The 22,147-nt window shown below is 45.7% G+C and overlaps 1 protein-coding gene across 4 annotated transcripts in view; it reads left to right on the top strand.

Moving 5' to 3' along the window:
* TOP3B (DNA topoisomerase III beta) overlaps positions 1–22,147 on the top strand; it is a 126,326-nt gene that overhangs the window by 9,599 nt on the left and 94,580 nt on the right. For 3 of the 4 annotated variants that reach the window (XM_075341779.1, XM_075341778.1, XM_075341781.1), the window contains one exon: positions 14,420–14,551. The exons of the other annotated variant lie outside the window; for it this stretch is intronic. In XM_075341779.1, the coding sequence (XP_075197894.1) occupies positions 14,420–14,551 (132 nt within the window). The remainder of the gene's footprint in view (positions 1–14,419; positions 14,552–22,147) is intronic. 4 annotated transcript variants of the gene reach the window in all.

The raw sequence follows: 22,147 nt of genomic DNA, 5'->3' as shown, positions 1-22,147 counted from the left end.
AAACTAATACCCATGATTGTTATGGTATAACTCTTGTACCTGTACGTTTCTTTATCCAATAAACTTGAAAGGGAGGGAATGCACATGTCCAACCGTTCAATGTTTCAGTACTTTTTACACAACTTGCTGTCCTCTAACAAGGAGCTTAATGGCAAAATTCACAACAGCTGTTTGATCCATGAATCGCCCAATAAATTTCAGGGTTCATCTAGAATTGGTATTTAAATAGTCCTCATCATGGTGTTCATATTTTGACATCAGGAAACCAAGACGACACCTAACAATTGATCAGCAGTATCTTACCATTGTGAGGCTTCAAGCAGGATGTTCTCAGACGGAAGTGGCCACTTAGTTTAGAGTGTCATCAGCAGGATGCAACAGAGATAGAGAGAGACTGGTGGAGTCGCAGAAAGGCATACATGTGGACATCCTTCTGTTACATCCCACACACACATGACCGCTTCATGGTAAACTATCGTCATGGAACCTGATGATGAATGCCAAACAACTCCAGGCGCATTTAAGGGAGGAGAGAGGCACCAAAGTGTCATGTCAGATCATCTAAAGTCATTTACATCAGCGTGGTCTGCGTGCTCGATGAAATGCAAAGATACACGACCACACCATCAGGCATGGAAGTATCTATACTGGAGGAGGGACCAGTGGGCCTCAGTGCTGTTGACTGATGAAAGTTGACTGACGCTGAACAGAAATGATGGCTACTAACGATGTTGGACATGTCAAGGAGAGCTCTATGCATCAGCCACTGTTGTCACCAGCCAAGCCTTTGGTGGTGGTGGTGGTGTTACAGTGTGGGCAGGTGTGTCTAGTCTATACAGAATTGCCCTACACTTGGTGAATGGTACAGTGACCAACCCCTACTACTTGAATAACATCATTAACCCAGTTGTTGTACCTCTTCATGAACAACACAGGCCAAATTTCATCTTCATGGATAATAATGCTTCAGCTCATCAAGGTGACATCATTAGGGAACGGCTGCTGGTAACTGCAGTACCTCAAATGGAGGGGCGTGCACTTTCCCCAGACCGGAATCCCATAGAAAACCTTTGGGATCAGCTGAGTCCCTGTGTAGAGTCTCCTAACTGTATCCCAGAACCTCAATGACCTGAGGGCCGCACCTCAAGAAAAATGGTACGCCATGCCTCAGCAGATAATAACTCCACTTGTGAAAAGCATAAGACGTCATTGTCAAGCTGCAATTGATGCTCAAGGCCACATGACAAGTTATTGAGACATTGACATTTTTGGGGGGTACACTCACCACTGTTAGCAATTGTTGCAGTAAATCGTTTGAGATGAGGAAATCGCCATTGCATGCTTCTATGTAAATGCCCTACTTTCATGATAAAATATCACCGTAGCATGAATTTTTTATGTTTTCTATAAATATCCGTAACTTTTTGTGTGTGTGTGACACAGGGCTGTGGAGTCGGAGTCGGAGTCGTGGAGTCGGAGTCGGAGCTCATTTTGGTGGAGTCGGAGTCGGAGTCGGAGTCGGTATAAAATGCACCGACTCCGACTCCTAAAATATATAATAAATTGGGGACAGGAGTGCAATGCAGAATGTGCTGAATATTTTACTAAATAATAACATTTAGTATAATGCTTATATTTAAGTGAAACATTTATTGTAGTACAATGTGAACATCAGACATTTAATTGTTTTTATGATACAATAATCAAGATATTTGGATAGAACATAAAATATTTATTGGAATACAACTTTAGAACACAAAAAAACTAATAAATTGTAAATATGTAATATATATATATATATATATATATATATACACACAGTGTATATACACACACAAGATATATATGTAATCTACTGTATATTACATAGTGTATTACATATTTACAATTTATTACAGTTTTTTGTGTTCTAAAGTTGTATTCCAATAAATATATTTTATGTTCTATCCAAATATCTTGATTATTGTATCATAAAAATTATTAAATGTCTGATGTTCACATACACATATTCATGTACTACAATAAATTTTTCACCTAACTATAAGCAATATATGTAGGAGTCGGAGTCGGAGCCGGAGTCGGAGTCGGAGCCGGAGTCGGAGTCGGTGCAAGAGAATTTGAGGAGTCGGAGTCGGAGTCGAAGGTTTGGCTTACCGACTCCACAGCCCTGGTGTGACATATATATGTCTAGAACAGGAGACATCTCACTTATCAGCTAGAGTAGCTCCAGAAAGTGCAGACAAGTAGAGAAGATGTAAAGTGAGAAAGAAGTTCTGTGGCAGTTCACATTTACTGTAATCAGTTAAAAAACTCCTCCAGGTCAGTTCACTCAAAAATAGAAGTAGAATAGACCCACGCGCTTTGGTGTGTAGCTTCACTCCTGATACCAACAACACCTACACTTCCTTAGTGAATTAGAGATGAGTAGAAGGATTTGCACTACCCCGGTTCTCCTTCCTCTTGGGGAATCCATGATAGCTTTACCAGCACTGTGTGATCTTCCTCTGCCTGCACTCAATTGCCGCAGTCCTGGGTAATGGGATCTGGGTGCAGAAAGCTTCCTGCCTCCATGTGGGCTGTTCCAATGGAAATCCATCATATTGTGATGACAACTGTCTGGTAGACTTTAGATTATTATTTTCTGCTTATAGAGAAATGCTGGAATAATACAGATCATGGTATTTTTGTTTCCTCCAGCTACAGGGGAAATATTGAGACTAAACTAAATATAATCAGTGAAATTAAAGAAGTCATAAAATAAGAATAATTCAAAACCCTGTGAAATAAAATCTTATTTTAGCCTCTCCAACCATTTTACAAAAACTAAATGGACACATATAATTATACATCCATATCATATTATATCCCACCTGTTCTTACACTGCGTATACAAACTACAGGCAGATGGTGCACTCAAAAAAGATCTTTCTTTGGGGTGTTATTGTGATAATGTCGATTGGGATACATACAATTATTTAGTATGGGTGTAAATAAGAGACTACAGGGATTATTTTGAGCCATACATTTGGTTAAAGTAATTAAAGAATTTGGCCAATACTTTTACACTGATGGCCTATACTTAGGATAGGTCATCAAAATCTGATTGGTCTGGGTCAGACACCCCGCTCCCCTGCCGATCATCTGTTCTTGGTGTCCGTGGCAGCAGATGGAAATGCTCAGTTCCGGAGCTGCCCCGTCTTCCACGGCCGGGTATTGCACATCCGCCTCATATTCAAATCAGTATGAGGTGGGTGTGCAGTACCCGGGCGCTTTCGTTATCAGAAGAAGGTGCAGCTCCGGAACTGAGCATTTTCGACTGCCTGATGCCGGCACCGAGCTGAACGGCGGGGGGGCAGGGCATCGGATCACAACTGATCAGACATAGCTTATCCTTAGGATGTCATCAATCAGCGTAAAAGTAGTGGACAACCTCTTTAAGTTACAAAAGAGAAAAAATATATATTTTCCTCCATGTCCAACTATATAAAACTAAGTAAAAAGAAAGTGGCTATGCTGTGGTGCTGTATTATAATGCCATCTGTGCCCAAAAATTGAGAAAAATTAAAATCCTTTTTTTTTTCGTGCGTCTCCCATAGGAAGAAAAAAATGGCTTCAGGTCCTAACTTGTTAAACTGTTGTTTCAGCCAGGGCTGTGGAGTCGGTAAGCCAAACCTTCGACTCCGACTCCGACTCCTCAAATTCTCTTGCACCGACTCCGGCTCCGACTCCGACTCCGGCTCCGGCTCCGACATATATTGCTTATAGTTAGGTGAAAAATTTATTGTAGTACATGAATATGTGTATGTGAACATCAGACATTTAATAATTTTTATGATACAATAATCAAGATATTTGGATAGAACATAAAATATATTTATTGGAATACAACTTTAGAACACAAAAAACTGTAATAAATTGTAAATATGTAATACACTATGTAATATACAGTAGATTACATATATATCTTGTGTGTGTATATACACTGTGTGTGTATATATATATATATATATTTTATATATATATATATATATATATATATGTATATATATATATATATATATATATATTACATATTTACAATTTATTAGTTTTTTGTGTTCTAAAGTTGTATTCCAATAAATATTTTATGTTCTATCCAAATATCTTGATTATTGTATCATAAAAACAATTAAATGTCTGATGTTCACATTGTACTACAATAAATGTTTCACTTAAATATAAGCATTATACTAAATGTTATTATTTAGTAAAATATTCAGCACATTCTGCATTGCACTCCTGTCCCCAATTTATTATATATTTTAGGAGTCGGAGTCGGTGCATTTTATACCGACTCCGACTCCACCAAAATGAGCTCCGACTCCGACTCCACGACTCCGACTCCACAGCCCTGGTTTCAGCATAGGTTGCTTTATTATTAAGGCCTGGAAATATCTGCAAGATTATTCAACCTGCATTTAGCTTGCCATTAAAAGAATACATTGTAAAAAAAAAAGGTTTTCCCTTTCCTTTTTTGCACTTGTAGTAACATTACATTGTCATAGTATTTCAGTTTGCCCAGGCTAAACCCGTGTATGTTTTGTGAGGTAGCACGGTCGGCTGCGCAGCAGAAGACACGGGATCCAGGCAGTAAGGTTCACAGCACACGGTGTTTAATGTCCAAACAAACGTCCACAGCAATATACATGTCTCTCCAGCAGAGAACCCAGGGAGTTGTGATCACTCCCCACATCCGGCACACCTGCCCCTCGTTCCTGTTTCCATTTAACCCTTCCTTCAGCCTGTAGGGAAACAGCATTAACCCTAGAGTGGACTTACTTTCTATCATGGAGTGAGCACAACCGGGGCGAGACATACCGGCCGTCATAGATAACCCCGGTCACAGTCTCACACACCCCCCCCCTCAGTTCAAGCGAGCGGGGTTGAACTCCCGCCATCAAACACGGGCCGCGGGACAAGGCATCGGCGTTGCCTTGCAACCTACCGGCCCGGCGTTCAACCGTAAACCGGAAGTTTTGCAGAGAAAGGAACCACCGGGTAACCCGGGCATTCCGTTCCTTGGCGGACCTCATCCAGACCAGTGGAGAGTGATCCGTCACCAAGCGAAACTGCCGTCCCAGCAGGTAATAGCGTAGGGACTCCAAGGCCCACTTGATCGCCAGGCACTCCTTCTCCACTACGCTATAATTCCGCTCGGGAGGGGTGAGCTTCCTACTTAAGAAGGTGACGGGGTGTTCCTCCCCCTGAACCACCTGAGACAGTACCGCCCCCAGGCCGACCTCTGAGGCGTCAGTCTGCACTATGAACTCCTTCCGGAAATCAGGGTGTACAAGAACGGGCTGTCCGCACAGGACCCCCTTCAGGGCCTGGAAGGAGTCCTCGGCCTGCAGAGTCCAGCGCACCATGACGGACTTCTTGCCTTTGAGAAGGTCCGTCAAGGGGGCTGATAGTCCTGCAAAATCCTTTACAAACCTCCTGTAGTACCCCACGATACCCAGGAAGGCCCTAACCTGCTTCGTGGTCAGGGGTCTAGGCCACTTCTGGATCGCCTCAACCTTGTTAATTTGGGGCTTAATCACCCCTTGGCCTATCACGTAGCCCAAGTAGCGGGCTTCCGTGAGACCCAACGCACATTTCTTGGGATTGGCTGTCAATCCGGCTGTTCGAAGCGCGTCCACCACCGCTTGTACCTGTTCCAAGTGGGTCTGCCAATCGGAGCTGTAAATAATGATGTCATCAAGGTACGCTGATGCATACGCCTGGTGAGGTTCCAGCACCAAGTCCATCAACCTCTGGAACGTGGCCGGAGCGCCATGTAACCCAAAAGGCAAGACAACATAGTGGAAGAGACCCTCCGGCGTAACAAAAGCGGTTTTCTCCTTGGCGGACTCCGTCAGTGGCACCTGCCAGTACCCCTTGGTCAGGTCGAGCGTGGTAAAATATCGCGCCTGTCCCAGCCTATCAATCAGCTCATCCACCCGGGGCATGGGGTAGAGATCGAACTTGGATATTTCGTTCAATCTCCGGAAGTCATTGCAGAACCTTAAGGAGCCATCGGGTTTTGGTATTAGGACAATGGGACTAGCCCATTCACTCCGGGATTTTTCGATGACCCCCAGGCGTAGCATTGTCTTCACTTCCTCTGATATGGCTTGTCTTCGAGCCTCCGGCACGCGGTATGACTTCAGGCGTACCTTCAGGTGGGGCTCGGTGACAATGTCATGTCGTATCAGACTGGTCCTACCCGGCAACTCGGAGAAGACATCGGGGTTCTGCTGAACCAGTCGTCTGGCCTCTCGCCTCTGTTGCTTGGTGAGGGCTTCTCCGATCCTTACTTCCGGTTCGTCCTCTCCGGAGGTCGTTGAAGCCGGGAGTGAACGACCCGAAGAGGAGGGAGATGGGGGAAACTCAACCATCAGGCTTTCCCGATCCTGCCCCGGTTTTAATAGGTTGACATGGTATATTTGTTCAGGTTTCCGCCTACCGGGCTGCAATACTTTATAGTTAACCACCCCGACTCTTTCCTTTATCTCGTAGGGGCCTTGCCACTGAGCCAGGAATTTACTCTCCGCCGTGGGGATTAATACCAACACCCGATCCCCGGGTTTAAAGGTCCGCACGGTGGCTTGTCTATTGTAGCGGCCGCTTTGCGCGGCCTGAGCCTCCTGTAAATGCTCCTTTACAATTGGCATGACCGCGCTTATGCGGTTCTGCATTCCTAAAATGTGTTCAATCACACTTTTATGGGGGGTGGGCTCTTGCTCCCATGTTTCCTTTGCCAGGTCCAACAATCCTCGGGGATGTCGCCCGTATAACAACTCAAAAGGCGAAAACCCCGTGGATGCCTGTGGCACCTCACGGATGGCAAACATCAAATAGGGAAGCATCATATCCCAGTCTTTCCCGTCTTTGGAGATCACCCTTTTTAGCATGGTTTTCAGGGTTTTATTGAATCGTTCTACTAACCCATCCGTCTGAGGATGATACACAGACGTACGCAACTGCTTGATCTGGAGTAGCCGGCACAGCTCTTTGGTCACTTTAGACATGAATGGGGTCCCCTGATCCGTAAGGATCTCCTTGGGCAACCCCACCCGGCAGAACACAGCAAACAACTCCCGAGCTATAAGCTTTGCTGCAGTATGTCTGAGAGGTATCGCCTCTGGATACCGGGTGGCATAGTCAACGATCACTAGGATGTGTTGGTGCCCTCGAGCAGACTTTACGAGGGGCCCCACCAGATCCATTCCTATCCGTTCAAAAGGGACTTCTATAAGGGGTAATGGTACCAACGGACTGCGAAAGTGGGCCAGGGGTGCGGTAAGCTGACACTCCGGGCAGGTTTCGCAGAACCGTTTTACCTCTCCAAAGACCCCGGGCCAATAAAACCTTTGCAATATTTGCTCCTGCGTTTTCTTGACCCCTAGGTGACCACTCATCAGGTGTTTATGAGCCAAGTCGAGGACCCGCCGGCGATACGGCTGGGGCACCACCAACTGCTCTACCCCCACGCCCCGTATTTCATCTACCCTGTAGAGTAAATCCTGCTTGAGAGCGAAATGGGGGTACCTTACCTGGGCACCGGGCAGCTGTGCCACCCCGTCAATTACTATCACCCGATTCCGGGCATGTATTAATGTAGGGTCCTGGAGTTGGGCTGTCCCAAACGTATCCGGGGATGCCTCCAACTCCGGGATGGGCTCGACCATTTCAGCCTCTCCTGCCAATACCTCTAGGGGTGACCTATCGGGTTCACACTCTGTCCCTATCATGGTGACCCCTACGGCAGGCGTCCCAGATTCAGGATTGTAGGGTTCAGGTCCCGGACTGGCCAATACCTGAGGGGACTTAGGGGGTCCCCTCCATAAAGTCCAAAAATAGGGCAGATCCCTTCCTAGGATCACGTCATAAGGAAGAGTGTTCAGAAGTCCCACTTCATGTTGCACCTGACCGCAAGGTGCTGTGATGGTGACAATCCCCGTGGGATAGTCTCGGCGGTCCCCATGTATGCAAACCACCCCCACGGTACGTCCTGTGGCCTTTACTTTAGCCCTCAAGGTGGCTCGCACAAGGGTCACTAAGCTTCCGGAATCCAACAATCCTGTAACCGGACATCCATTCACCTGTATTTGGCACAAGTGTGGCTCAGTCTCTGGGGGAACCAGGTCAGCGGTACACACCACCTGAGCATACATTGAACCCCGCCGGGTAACCCCACAATCCATGGGCTCCGTGGTCAGTGGACACTGGGCTTCCATATGTCCCACCCGCTGGCACCGCCAACATCTAATAGGGAAGGAAACCCCCTTGACAAGTTGTCGTTTAGGGTACAGAGCCTTCCGGACCTCAGGAACAGCGGGCGCGGCCTCAGCCGGGACGGTAGCGGACTCCTGTACCGTTGTCAGCGGTGGGTCCTTGGCCCTAGGCTTGGAGGGGCCGGACCGACGGGCGGTACGCAAAGTCTCAGTGTCCCGTATCAAGTCCTGCGTAGCCACATGCCGCTCTACCAGGGACACTAATTGGTCCAGGGTACTCGGGTCACCCTGTCCTACCCACCGTTGAACGGTGATGGGTAAAGTGCGCACAAAACGATCCACTACTACCCTTTCCACCATTTGCGCCGGGCTCAGAGTGTCAGGCTGCAACCACTTTTTTACAAGATGTAATAAGTCATAGGCCTGGGAGCGTACGGGTTTGGCTTCCTCATAGAACCACTGATTTACCCGCTGAGCCCGTACATAGGTATTCACCCCCAACCGAGCCACTATTTCGGCTTTCAGGGTCACATAGTCAATGGCGTCCTCGGTACAGAGGTCCAGGTACGCTTTTTGGGGTTCCCCCGTCAGATAGGGTGACAATACCTCAGCCCACTGGGGGGTCGGCAGCTTTTCCCGCTCGGCCACCCGCTCAAACACTGCCAGGAACGCTTCCACATCATCCCCCGGGGTCATCCTTTGTAACGCTTGTCTCACCGCTTTCCGGACGCTGCTGTCGTCACCCGGTCCCGGGGTTGTTGCTGCCGGTCCGGCACGGATTGACTTGGCCAGGAGAACCATCTGTTCTTGGTGCCTTTTTTCCTGCAATATCAAGGATTGCTGGTGTTGTTGCCGCTGTGCATCAGCTTGTTGCCGCTGTGCATCAACTTGTTGCTGCTGTGCATCAGCTTGTCGCTGCTGTTGCTCCAACGTCCGGAGCAGGTGGGTATTCACCTGTTGTTGCTGTGCAGTAGCTTGAGCCAACTGCTTTAGTATGTCCTCCATGGCGTCACTGGGTTTGGGCCGTAGTATAGCTGCTTGAATCCAGGACATGTGCTACCGGGTCACCAGAAAAGGAAGGTACACCTCACCGGCTGGCATGCCCGCCGATTCTCCACCATATGTGAGGTAGCACGGTCGGCTGCGCAGCAGAAGACACGGGATCCAGGCAGTAAGGTTCACAGCACACGGTGTTTAATGTCCAAACAAACGTCCACAGCAATATACATGTCTCTCCAGCAGAGAACCCAGGGAGTTGTGATCACTCCCCACATCCGGCACACCTGCCCCTCGTTCCTGTTTCCATTTAACCCTTCCTTCAGCCTGTAGGGAAACAGCATTAACCCTAGAGTGGACTTACTTTCTATCATGGAGTGAGCACAACCGGGGCGAGACATACCGGCCGTCATAGATAACCCCGGTCACAGTCTCACAGTTTGCTTTGAAGAATGGTTCTCAGACATGGTCAGCAATTCCGCTCCCCTCCCGAAACATTCCTTGAAGGCTTTAAATGAGGTACTGGCTATCTTGTGAGAAGAAGGCTTTATCTATCAGGACTGGGAGTGCTCCAGACTAGAACCTGATACTCTGAACACCTTGGGCATCCTAAGGGGTACTTCACACACAGCGAGATCGCTGCTGAGTCACGTTTTTTGTGACCTCATTAAGCGGTGTGAGCTGGTAACTAAGGTAAACATCGGGTAACCATACCCGATGTTTACCTTAGTTACCAGTGTCCGCAGCTTCCAGACGCCGGCTCCGTGCAAGCGCAGCGCCGCTTGCACGTCGCTGCTGCCTGGGGGCTGGTCACTGGTCGCTGGTGAGATCTGCCTGTTTGACAGCTCACCAGCGACCATGTAGCGATGCAGCAGCGATCCTGACCAGGTCAGATCGCTAAAGTGTGAAGGTACCCTAAGAAATGCACAAATAAGCTTAAGAGCCATATATTTATATAAATACATATAATACAATGTACAACTGGTACAAATCCTCCCTGGACTCCTGACTCGGTGTCCAGAGAAAAAGATGATGATGAATCAAAGTGAGAGCCCTTTCTTCACCCAGCCCAACTCTATAGAGTATTTTTCTAGCACATTGACAACCAAGTGCTCTGTTTTATGCACGTGCATTAAGGACTGAAATAATACGTTTTACATCAGTAAAGTATTTATTTATTTAATTGCTTATATAGCGCCTTTTATGTTTACAGACATTGTGCCCATTGGGGCTTTCAATCTAAATTCCCTATCAGTTTGTCTTTGGAGGGAACCCACCCAAACATGAGGAGGGACCCTACAAATTTATAAGATAAAATACCACAAAATCATCTAGTAGCTAAATTGATCTCCAAAGTGTTAATGTTGTATCTAGTTGTGATCGTTGCATGGCTCACCATACAGTGGTCCAGCATTGTACATGCCAAGTGGATCTGATCAGATTTCACAACACAAAGTCAATGCATACTAAATAGATATTTTACTCTTAATAAGGATGATGTATTTACTCTCCAAATCCATGTCAGACTGGCCATATAATCTTTCTTGAAAGTTTAAAGGGAACCTGTCAGCTGATCCATATTGCCCAATCAGTGGAAAGCATATATCGGCAGCCCGCTGTCCTATCCCAGCCAGGCATGTTTGACTCTGATCTGCTGCTGCTTGCTGGAGTAGAAGGCACCAAATTCACTACGAGGCACACGCTACTTAATGAATTTGGCGCCTCTTCAGAGTGGTGTGTGCTAGAAATAATACTCCAGTCAGGGACTAGAATGTCATTTTCGCATTCTCTCCTTGTTTGAGTGCTATTTGGTTTGCCTTCGCTTCTTTCCTTGTTCTGCCTTCGCTTTCTCTCCTTGTTTACCTGAGTGCTATATGGTTTGCCTTCGCTTTCTCTCCTTGTTTACCTGAGTGCTATATGGTTTGCCTTCACAGTCTCTCCTTGTTTGAGTGCTATTTGGTTTGCCTTTGCTTTCTTTATTTGTTCTGCCTTCGCTTTCTCTCCTTGTTTGCCTTCGCTTTCTCTCCTTGTTTACCTCAGTGGTATATGGTTTGCCTTCACTTTCTCTCCTTGTGTGAGTGCTATATGGTTTGCTTTCGCTTTCTCTCCTTGTTCTGCCTTCGCTTTCTCTCCTTGTTTACCTGAGTGCTATATGGCTTGCCTTCGCTTTCTCTCCTTGTTTACCTAAGTGCTGTATGGTTTGCCTTCGCTTTCTCTGCTTATGTGAGTGCTATATGGTTTGCCTTCGCTTTCTCTCCTTGTTTACCTGAGTGCTATATGGTTTGCCTTCGCTTTCTCTCCTTGTTTACCTAAGTGCTGTATGGTTTGCCTTCGCTTTCTCTGCTTATGTGAGTGCTATATGGTTTGCCTTCACTTTCTCTCCTTGTGTGAGTGCTATATGGTTTGCTTTCGCTTTCTCTCCTTGTTCTGCCTTCGCTTTCTCTCCTTGTTTACCTGAGTGCTATATGGCTTGCCTTTGCTTTCTCTCCTTGTTTACCTAAGTGCTGTATGGTTTGCCTTCGCTTTCTCTGCTTATGTGAGTGCTATATGGTTTGCCTTCGCTTTCTCTCCTTGTTTACCTGAGTGCTATATGGTTTGCCTTCGCTTTCTCTCCTTGTTTACCTAAGTGCTGTATGGTTTGCCTTCGCTTTCTCTGCTTATGTGAGTGCTATATGGTTTGCCTTCGCTTTCTCTCCTTGTTTACCTGAGTGCTGTATGGTTTGCCTTCGCTTTCTCTCCTTGTTTGATTGCTATATGGTCTGCCTTCGATTTCTCTCCTTGTTTACCTGAGTGCTGTATGGTTTGCCTTCGCTTTCTCTCCTTGTTTGATTGCTATATGGTCTGCCTTCGATTTCTCTCCTTGTTTACCTGAGTGCTGTATGGTCTGCCTTCGATTTCTCTCCTTGTTTACCTGAGTGCTGTATGGTTTGCCTTCGATTTCTCTCCTTGTTTACCTGAGTGCTATATGGTCTGCCTTCGATTTCTCTCCTTGTTTACCTGAGTGCTATATGGTTTGCCTTCGCTTTTTCTCCTTGTTTATCTGAGTGCTGTATTGTTTGCCTTAGCTTTCTCTCCTTGTTTGAGTGCTATATGGTTTGCCTTCGCTTTCTCTCCTTGTTTACCTGAGTGCTATATGGTTTGCCTTCGCTTTTTCTCCTTGTTTACCCAAGTGCTGTATGGTTTGCCTTCGCTTTCTCTCCTTGTTTGAGTGCTATATGGTTTGCATTCGCTTTCTCTGCTTATTTACCTGAGTGCTGTATGGTTTGCCTTCGCTTTCTCTCCTTGTTTACCTGAGTACTGTATGGTTTGCATTCGCTTTCTCTCCTTATTTACCTGAGTGCTATATGGTTTGCATTCGCTTTCTCTCCTTGTTTACCTGAGTACTGTATGGTTTGCATTCGCTTTCTCTCCTTATTTACCTGAGTGCTATATGGTTAGCATTCGCTTTCTCTCCTTATTTACCTGAGTGCTATATGGTTTGCCTTCGCTTTCTCTCCTTGTTTACCTGAGTACTGTATGGTTTGCATTCGCTTTCTCTCCTTATTTACCTGAGTGCTATATGGTTTGCCTTCGCTTTTTCTCCTTGTTTATCTGAGTGCTGTATGGTTTGCCTTCGCTTTCTCTCCTTGTTTGAGTGCTATATGGTTTACCTTCGCTTTCTCTCCTTGTTTAACTGAGTGCTATATGGTTTGCCTTCGCTTTCTCTCCTTGTTTACCTAAGTGCTGTATGGTTTGCCTTCGCTTTCTCTGCTTATGTGAGTGCTATATGGTTTGCCTTCGCTTTCTCTCCTTGTTTACCTGAGTGCTGTATGGTTTGCCTTCGCTTTCTCTCCTTGTTTGATTGCTATATGGTCTGCCTTCGATTTCTCTCCTTGTTTACCTGAGTGCTGTATGGTTTGCCTTCGCTTTCTCTCCTTGTTTGATTGCTATATGGTCTGCCTTCGATTTCTCTCCTTGTTTACCTGAGTGCTGTATGGTCTGCCTTCGATTTCTCTCCTTGTTTACCTGAGTGCTGTATGGTTTGCCTTCGATTTCTCTCCTTGTTTACCTGAGTGCTATATGGTCTGCCTTCGATTTCTCTCCTTGTTTACCTGAGTGCTATATGGTTTGCCTTCGCTTTTTCTCCTTGTTTATCTGAGTGCTGTATGGTTTGCCTTAGCTTTCTCTCCTTGTTTGAGTGCTATATGGTTTGCCTTCGCTTTCTCTCCTTGTTTACCTGAGTGCTATATGGTTTGCCTTCACTTTCTCTCCTTGTTTACACAAGTGCTGTATGGTTTGCCTTCGCTTTCTCTCCTTGTTTGAGTGCTATATGGTTTGCATTCGCTTTCTCTGCTTATTTACCTGAGTGCTGTATGGTTTGCCTTCGCTTTCTCTCCTTGTTTACCTGAGTACTGTATGGTTTGCATTCGCTTTCTCTCCTTATTTACCTGAGTGCTATATGGTTTGCATTCGCTTTCTCTCCTTATTTACCTGAGTGCTATATGGTTTGCCTTCGCTTTCTCTCCTTGTTTACCTGAGTACTGTATGGTTTGCATTCGCTTTCTCTCCTTATTTACCTGAGTGCTATATGGTTTGCATTCGCTTTCTCTCCTTATTTACCTGAGTGCTATATGGTTTGCATTTGCTTTCTCTCCTTATTTACCTGAGTGCTATATGGTTTTGCATGCGCTTTCTCTCCTTATTTACCTGAGTGCTATATGGTTTGCCTTCGCTTTCTCTCCTTGGTTACCTGAGTACTGTATGGTTTGCATTCTCTTTCTCTCCTTATTTACCTGAGTGCTATATGGTTTGCATTCGCTTTCTCTCCTTATTTACTTGAGTGCTATATGGTTTGCCTTCGCTTTCTGTCCTTGTTTACCTCATGTTTAGTAGACAAGTAGCACCCTCAGTATAATTATTTCTTTGTGACATAGTTGCTGTGCATTCCCATCCTCCTTTTTGTTACTAGAATGTAATTTCTGGCGCAAAAAGGCTGTCACTTTTGGAGAATTTGACAGGCAGGGATTGCCACGTCCTGTCCCACCCCAGCTCCTGTCATTGTGGCATAAAAATGCCAAATGTTGCGTATTTTTTTGCCACTAATGTATGGTCTCATCATAACCTCAAATATATTTTATTTTTAGCAAAAATATCTAAATTCCCTAAACAGGTTTCTCCTTATTACTTAGGTGGTGCCACCTCTCGGAAAGGCTTTAATGGAGCATGCTCTGTACACGAGTATACAGGATCTTTTATGGGACAGATGGTACGATTCAAGATGACTTCTGTCTGTGGCCATGTCATGAGCTTGGACTTTATTGGTATGTTAGCTTTCTTATTTAATTACATGATAATACATTTACTTAACAGGTTTATCCACTTTCTCTTAATTTTAACATAAAAATATGATTTCGTGACACATAATATATATATGATGGACAGGTCCTTTGACCTGTTTCTCCATCAACTGACAGTCTGCTATTCAATCTGTAAGGAAGGCTAAACTTAAAAAGGGGCGGTATTTAACAAAGGAATAGAATCTGAAATAAATATTAATAAATGGAATCTGTCAACAGGTGTTTGCCACCTAATCTGAGATCAGCATAACGTAGGGACAGAGACCCTGATTCCAGCGCTGTTTCACTTACCGGGCTGCTTAGTGTAGATTTAATAAAATCACTGATTAATCAGCAGTAGATTATCATTAGAGGACTACTTGGTCTGCTGCCAGGTAGTCCAGCATATTCATGAGCTCTGTATAACTGCTAGATCTGCAGCAGAGAAAACGGTGATTTTATCAAAATGACAGCAAACAGCTCAGTAAGTGACACATCGTTGGAATCAGGATCTCTGCCCTTACATTCTGCTGCTCCCAGATGGGAGAGCAAAAACCTGCTGACAGATTCCCTTTAACGTCACCTGCGATGTGAACAATTCAATTGAAAAATAAGCAAAAAAAATAACCAACTAAAATAATGTGGTTGCAAAAATAGCAGACCCTTAAAGAAATACTTTCTCTAAGTACCCTTTGAAATTTATGATAAAATTCAGGCTTTTTGGTTCGGAGTCTATCAGCATGGCAAATTTAGATTTGGCAATCTTTACCCACTCTTCCTTGCAGTAGCACTCCAAATCTGTCAGAATGTGTGGGCATCTCCTGTGCACACCCCTCTTCAGGTAAGGCTACAGCTTTTTAATCGGATTTAAGTCGGGTTCTGGCTGGACCTTCCCTAGCTTCAGGAGATTATTATTGCTAGACTAGGTCAGCTGGAGATCAGCTAGTCCAGCACGCCCCATGTTGTGATAAGCAGCTCACTGTCTATAGACATTGTTTATGGAGAACCTGCTGCATTACTAAATCTAAAAACTCTGATTGTGTCAGAACCACTGTAGTCAGTAATTTAAGTGACACATTGTTAGATTCAGAGTCTCTTTTCCTACATTATTCTGCTCCCAGATGAGGTAGCAAAGATCTGCTGACATATTCCCTCTAAATCTGATTGGCTAATTCTGAACACAGGCACATCCACAACTATAAGACGGTGTACGCTTCTGCACTGACACTATTTTAGTTTTATTATTTTTATTTCCCCTCTCAAATGATTTTATTATTTATTAATATAATGCCATTTATTCTATGGCGCTTTACAAGTGAAAAGGGTATAATAGGGACTAGTACAATAATCATACACAATACAAGTCACAGGCTGGAGGAGAGAGGACCCTGCCCGCAAGGGATCACAGTCTACAAGGGATAGGTGAGGATACAGTAGGAGAGGGTAGAGCGAGTCAGACCGCGGTATAGAGGAACGAGGGCTACTGCAGGTTGTCGTAAGAGGTGGGTCCTCAGGTTCCTTTTGAAGCTTTCTACAGTAGGTGAAAGTCTGATTTCAGTTTGTTTTTCAATTCATTTGTGCAAATTATGGGTGACATTAAAGTAGAAATAGTTCTGAAATTATTCTTATTGTTATAGTTTTTCTTTTTACAAGACAATAGTCTGGCATTTTAACAAGGGTGTGTTGACTTTTTATATGCACTGAAAGTACACATAATATAAAAAATAGAAATGTGTATTATTAATGCTGTAAAGGCCAAATGGTATATAAAAATATTAGTAAAGTAGGGACATTATGCAGCGCCTGCTGAAATACCCAATATGTTTGTAGAAATAATACCAATCAATATACAGACATGTAAATAGAATTATATATTATTATAGCAATAGACAGTAGCCAATTTTGGAACAAGAATCTCATAGACATTGAAGAGTGACCTCCGTCCTGCTCTATGAAACACTGGAGCAACCGGCAGATCATAAACTGGAGAGGACTGACCAGAGAGGATGAAGACCTTGAAGGGTGAATATAAGATTAAGGGCAGGGGACTTAGATTTAAAGTACCAGCGGTGAAATAAAACTGCTAGAGTGGTGCCAGTGTACCTAGCGTTTAGCCCTGTTTAGCCCTATATTTGCAGGTAAATAGCTTATCTGGATGTGACAGGTTTCCTTTAGGGGGAACCTGTCACCGGATGTTTACAATACTTACCTAACAGTCGATGCGGAGCAGACTGGTTGGATGAGCGTCTCCGTTCTCTGGGTCCCTCGCCTCCTCTTTTGGCCATCTTTGTCCTCCTTCTGAAGCTAGTGTGGATGACGCGTTCTACGTCATCTACACTAGCCGACATTGAGGTCCCATGCAGTTGCACTTTGATCTGCCCTGCTCAGGGCAGGACCTCAATATCGGCTAGTGTAGATGACATAGAACGCATCCTCCACACTAGCTTCAGAAGGAGGACAAAGATGGTCAAAAGAGTAGGCGCGGAGAACGGAGACGCTCATCCGACCAGTCTGTTCTGCACCGACCGTTAGGTGAGTATTATGAACATCCGGTGACAGGTTCCCTTTAAATAGCACAGCTTGCTAAAATGTTCTCTCTAACAGAGTTGTATAAAATAACTACAGTGTGAACAGACACTTAAATTGACAGTAGGTGACATTTTTATATTTTTGTACTGAGCACCTGTGAAGATGTAATTTACCCTCTCACTGTATATGCTGTACAGATTCCTATTTCAAGCTGGGTTCATTGTCTTATTTGAACTACTTCTGTGTACGTTTCTATTGTTGTAGGTAATCACCCCCCTAAAATGCAAGGTTATATCCTCTTGAGGCACTTCCATCCCTGGGAGTAGGGGGAGGTGGGCCTAGAGTCCAACTAGTGTAAACTCTGCTTACCTGGGAGATTCAGGCAGAGTGAGCTGAAACTTGAAGGGAGCAGGAGCTCCAGCCTGTGTGGCTGTGGACACGGACGGAGCTAGGCCTGTGTGGCGGCCCGTGGGATTGTGTGGAACTCTTTGGACTACTGTAAGGACGATTGCTTTGTAATCCGGTCCGAGGATTGTCGGGAAGGGCCCCCGAATCTGTTTTACGTGGACTTATCGTGTGCTGTTCCAGTGTTCTTGTGAATAAACCTGTTGGATCGTTCCTCGGCCTGTTGTCTCTCCTTGCTCTGCTGTACACCCCGTCACAAACTGGTGGCAGCGGTGGGATCAGAGCAGAAGGAATGGAGGACAATGGCTCAACATCAGGAACCAGCACTGCAGAGTACAAGACCTGGACTTTGGGGAGCCTGCAATCAAAGGCCCGTGAAGTAGGAGTTTGTTTCAAAGGACTCTCCAAGGAGCAGCTGATTGAGGCGCTAGAAGGAGTCTGCTCGCAAAATAACGTGGAGGAAGGATCCTCACAGCAAAGGGAGGAAAGACGGGAGCTGGAGGTAAATACCCAAAAAAGTCAATGGATTGTGTGGTACAAGGAAAAGATGGCACTGCTTGGAGATGAGGCCACCATAGAAGATAAGAGGGAGGCCATGCGTGGAGCTGAAGAGAAGGAGCGCAGGATGGAGGAGATGGCATTGCTGGATAAGCAGCTCGCTGTGGAAGCCGCGAGAGGTTCCAGACAGACTGTAACCCCAGCACCCATCATAAGGGAACTTCCCAGGGTGTCCCGCAAAGACTTTAAGCCGTTTAATGAGGCTGCAGGCGACATTGAGGGCTTCTTCCAGGACTTTGAGCATCAGTGTCGATTAATGGAAGTCCCGGACAGGGAGCGTGTCCGGCATCTGGTTGGGCTCCTAGAGGGGGGAGCTGCTGAAGCCTATAGAGCTATGGACCCTCGGTGGAACTGTGAGTATGCGGAGATTAAACAGACTATTCTAGAACATTATGCTGTGACCCCAGACACTTACAGGACTCAGTTCCGTGCTTTAGCCTGTGATGGGGAAGTGTCTTTTAAGATATATGCTCATAGACTCAAACAAATATGTAATCGCTGGCTGGAGGCAGAGGAGGCCTTATCTTGGGAGACCTTCCTGCAGGTCATCCTAAAAGAACAATTCTTTGCCCAGTGCCCCGCTGAGATCCGGGAATGGGTGCGTGAGAGAAAACCAGCGACAGTGGAGGAAGCTGCTGCTCTCGCTGATGAGGCTCTCACCATCAAGCCTCAGTGGAGGGTTCTGTTGGAGGATGGAGAGACGCCTAACAGCTCCACAACACCGGATGCCCCCAGTTATTCTGTCCCCATTGTTCCCCGTTCCTCTAAGCCACCACATGTTGATACCCGTGTTAATGTGCCTCCAGTTGCTTCTACTGCACTTTCTGGAATACGCCGGGGAGAGGAAGTAACAGAGCACAGGTGTTATGTTTGTAGGCATCCCGGGCATTTGCAGGCCTCATGCCCAGCCAGGCCATGGAGGAATCATCCTCAAACCCCTACAGCACCTTCAGGTGGGAGCCGGCCTCCAAGTTCCCCTACCCCTTACCCAAGAGGACGCCTTGGATGTAGGGAGACCCAGCTCAGATGCTATCAATGTGGACAGCCAGGGCATCGGCAAGTCTCCTGCCCAGCTGTTCAAATGAGGACTGATCCTGCACCCAATCGGATTGTTAATTATTTACAGCCCAGTGCCATGGAGGAAGATGTGGCACCGTTATGTGAGGACTGGCCTAGTGACTCAGCCCCCCATGTTGCACCACCAGGAGTTTACGGGGTGCGACCCGCAGTTATGACGACTTCTGCTCATCGAGGTAAGCACTTGCAGGAGGTTGTGCTGGATGGACAGAGACTTGTTGGATTCTGTGACTCGGGTGCTTTCCTCACACTGGCTGATCCCCGAGTGGTTCGGCCTGAGGCAATCCATAGAGGACCTGGGATTGTTATTGAACTGGCTGGTGGACAATGGAGGACTATTCCCACAGCCACTGTGGATCTGAACTTTGGTTTTGGGGTCAGGCGATGCGTGGTTGGGGTGATGGGTTGTCTGCCTGCAGCTGTTCTCCTGGGCAATGATGTGGGAGAGCTACGATGCCAATTCGTGGCTGCATGAAGCCACATGTAAGTAACGCTCTGCCTGTGTGTACTTAACCAGTGACCTGTAGAGGTCCCTAGTACGTACACAAGTTGGGAGGGGGAGGGATTGTGAAGATGTAATTTACCCTCTCACTGTATATGCTGTACAGATTCCTATTTCAAGCTGGGTTCATTGTCTTATTTGAACTACTTCTGTGTACGTTTCTATTGTTGTAGGTAATCACCCCCCTAAAATGCAAGGTTATATCCTCTTGAGGCACTTCCATCCCTGGGAGTAGGGGGAGGTGGGCCTAGAGTCCAACTAGTGTAAACTCTGCTTACCTGGGAGATTCAGGCAGAGTGAGCTGAAACTTGAAGGGAGCAGGAGCTCCAGCCTGTGTGGCTGTGGACACGGACGGAGCTAGGCCTGTGTGGCGGCCCGTGGGATTGTGTGGAACTCTTTGGACTACTGTAAGGACGATTGCTTTGTAATCCGGTCCGAGGATTGTCGGGAAGGGCCCCCGAATCTGTTTTACGTGGACTTATCGTGTGCTGTTCCAGTGTTCTTGTGAATAAACCTGTTGGATCGTTCCTCGGCCTGTTGTCTCTCCTTGCTCTGCTGTACACCCCGTCACAGCACCCCCTTGATTTCTTTTCTATACCCAACACTAGTTTTCTCATATATCAGAATTCCTATATCTACACTGTATGGAGATGACTGGATTAGGTGATTTGGTTGCGCACGCAGAAAACGTCTGGAGGTGTGAATGTCTAGTTGCCTGTCCACAGTGGGAGCCGGCGTTCCCCCAGTCATGTGTACTGCACGGCCGGGCCAACATTATACAAAATGTTAACAAATTTCCTCCATCTATTATACTGGTTGACATAATGGTTTAAACAAAACAAACCATGGAGCCATTAGCATACATCCTTGCATCTCACATTATAAAATAAAAGTGTAATCTAAGCACTTTCCCTGCATTAATTGTAGTGTGACCACAGCTATTTTTCTAGTTGAGCAGCAAGTATGGTTCAGAGGCAATTACTTCACTGCCTTGCTTCCCATGCATCTCTGTGTAGTCTAAGTGCAGGAAGCACAGGAAGAGGTTTAATGAGGTAGCTCAGCATGTAGCAAGGCCCTACATGAGGTCTTAATAAAAAAGGAAGGGCAGGTTTCGCAGCCACGTGTTGCATGTCTGCGGAGAGAAAGAGGCAGCAAGTCGCAATTTGTGAGGTGTACAGATCTAATGTATGGCAGCACCCTCTGCTGGCAAAACGGAGAAGAGAGAACTTCTTTCCAAAATCAATTGTATATTTGCTTTACAAATTGATTGTGAAGAATAATGAATAATCGGCAAATCATGGACATAGATATTGTATGCAAGGTGAGAGCTACAACTACCACATTGGAATATAATGTGTCTACTGTGAATTTGCTGCCGACAAATTTGCCCCATCTGCAGATGTCATTAAAGAAGTGGTTCACCCCTTTTCATTATTGGCCACATTGATATTATGTTGAGAAACAAAGTTTTGCTCAAATACCTTGTGTTGCCAATAGTACCTGTGAGCGGCGCTATTGTGGTCTGCTCACCCCTTTCGCATGACCCCCGGGCTCCGTGACCTCTGATGTCCGGTGATGTTATATCAACTGAGGTGGGCCCCGGTCTTCCTGAGTGACTGGACTGTGGGTGGCGTTTCACCGCTCATCACAGCCCAGCGTCACAGCCCGGCATCTCCCTGCTCCCTCCTCCTTCATTGCAGAGCGCCGCAAGCAGGAGCGACACTGGGCTGTGATGAGCGGTGAAATTCCACCCACAGCCCAGTCACTCACGGAGACTGGGGCCACGGTAATGTCAGGTTAACAGGAAGTTGACATTACATCACCAGACATCAGAGGTCACAGAGCCCGGGGTCACGCGATAGGGATGAGCGGTCCACAATAGCACCGCTAACAGGCAGAATTGGCACCGCAAGGTATTTGAAAGAAACCTTGTTTCTCAACATAATATCGATGTGGCCAGTAATTAAAATGGGTGAACCACCTCTTTACTTTTTATTGACTGGAAAAGTTAGTTTGGGTTTTTTCCCCAGACTTTTCCTATCCTATAGAGAAGTGTTTGGCAAAATGCCTGGAAACCCCCCAGAGTATTTTCTTCTGGAAAAAAAATGACAAAATGCATTGTTTGTGCATCGTTTCATATTTTTTTTGTTTCAAGCACCAAATACACCACACAAGATTACTAAGGCCGATTTCAATACAACCAAAAAAATACAGCTATATTGTCTTTGGTTATATTGAATAGTAGTGACAGCTTGCAACTGTTCACACTTGTCTTATTCTGTTGGTCAGTTTTTGATATTTAAGGTCAATTTTAGACAAGCATAATACAGGCAGCTTTTGCACAAAAAGTTTTTTAAAAAGTTTGTAAAGCTGGAGTAAAAGTGACAAGTGAGGAAAGCTTAGCTGGAGGAGGCATAGCCAAGCATTATAATTTAGACCACAAAGTGGCACAATTTATATCAGCTATGCACTCTAGACAGTGAGTTGGTCATATATATCTTGATAAATCT

Source organism: Anomaloglossus baeobatrachus, chromosome 1 (genome assembly GCF_048569485.1).
Source record: "Anomaloglossus baeobatrachus isolate aAnoBae1 chromosome 1, aAnoBae1.hap1, whole genome shotgun sequence".
Taxonomy (NCBI): domain Eukaryota; kingdom Metazoa; phylum Chordata; class Amphibia; order Anura; family Aromobatidae; genus Anomaloglossus; species Anomaloglossus baeobatrachus.
This window is presented reverse-complemented; position numbering and strand designations above follow the sequence as displayed.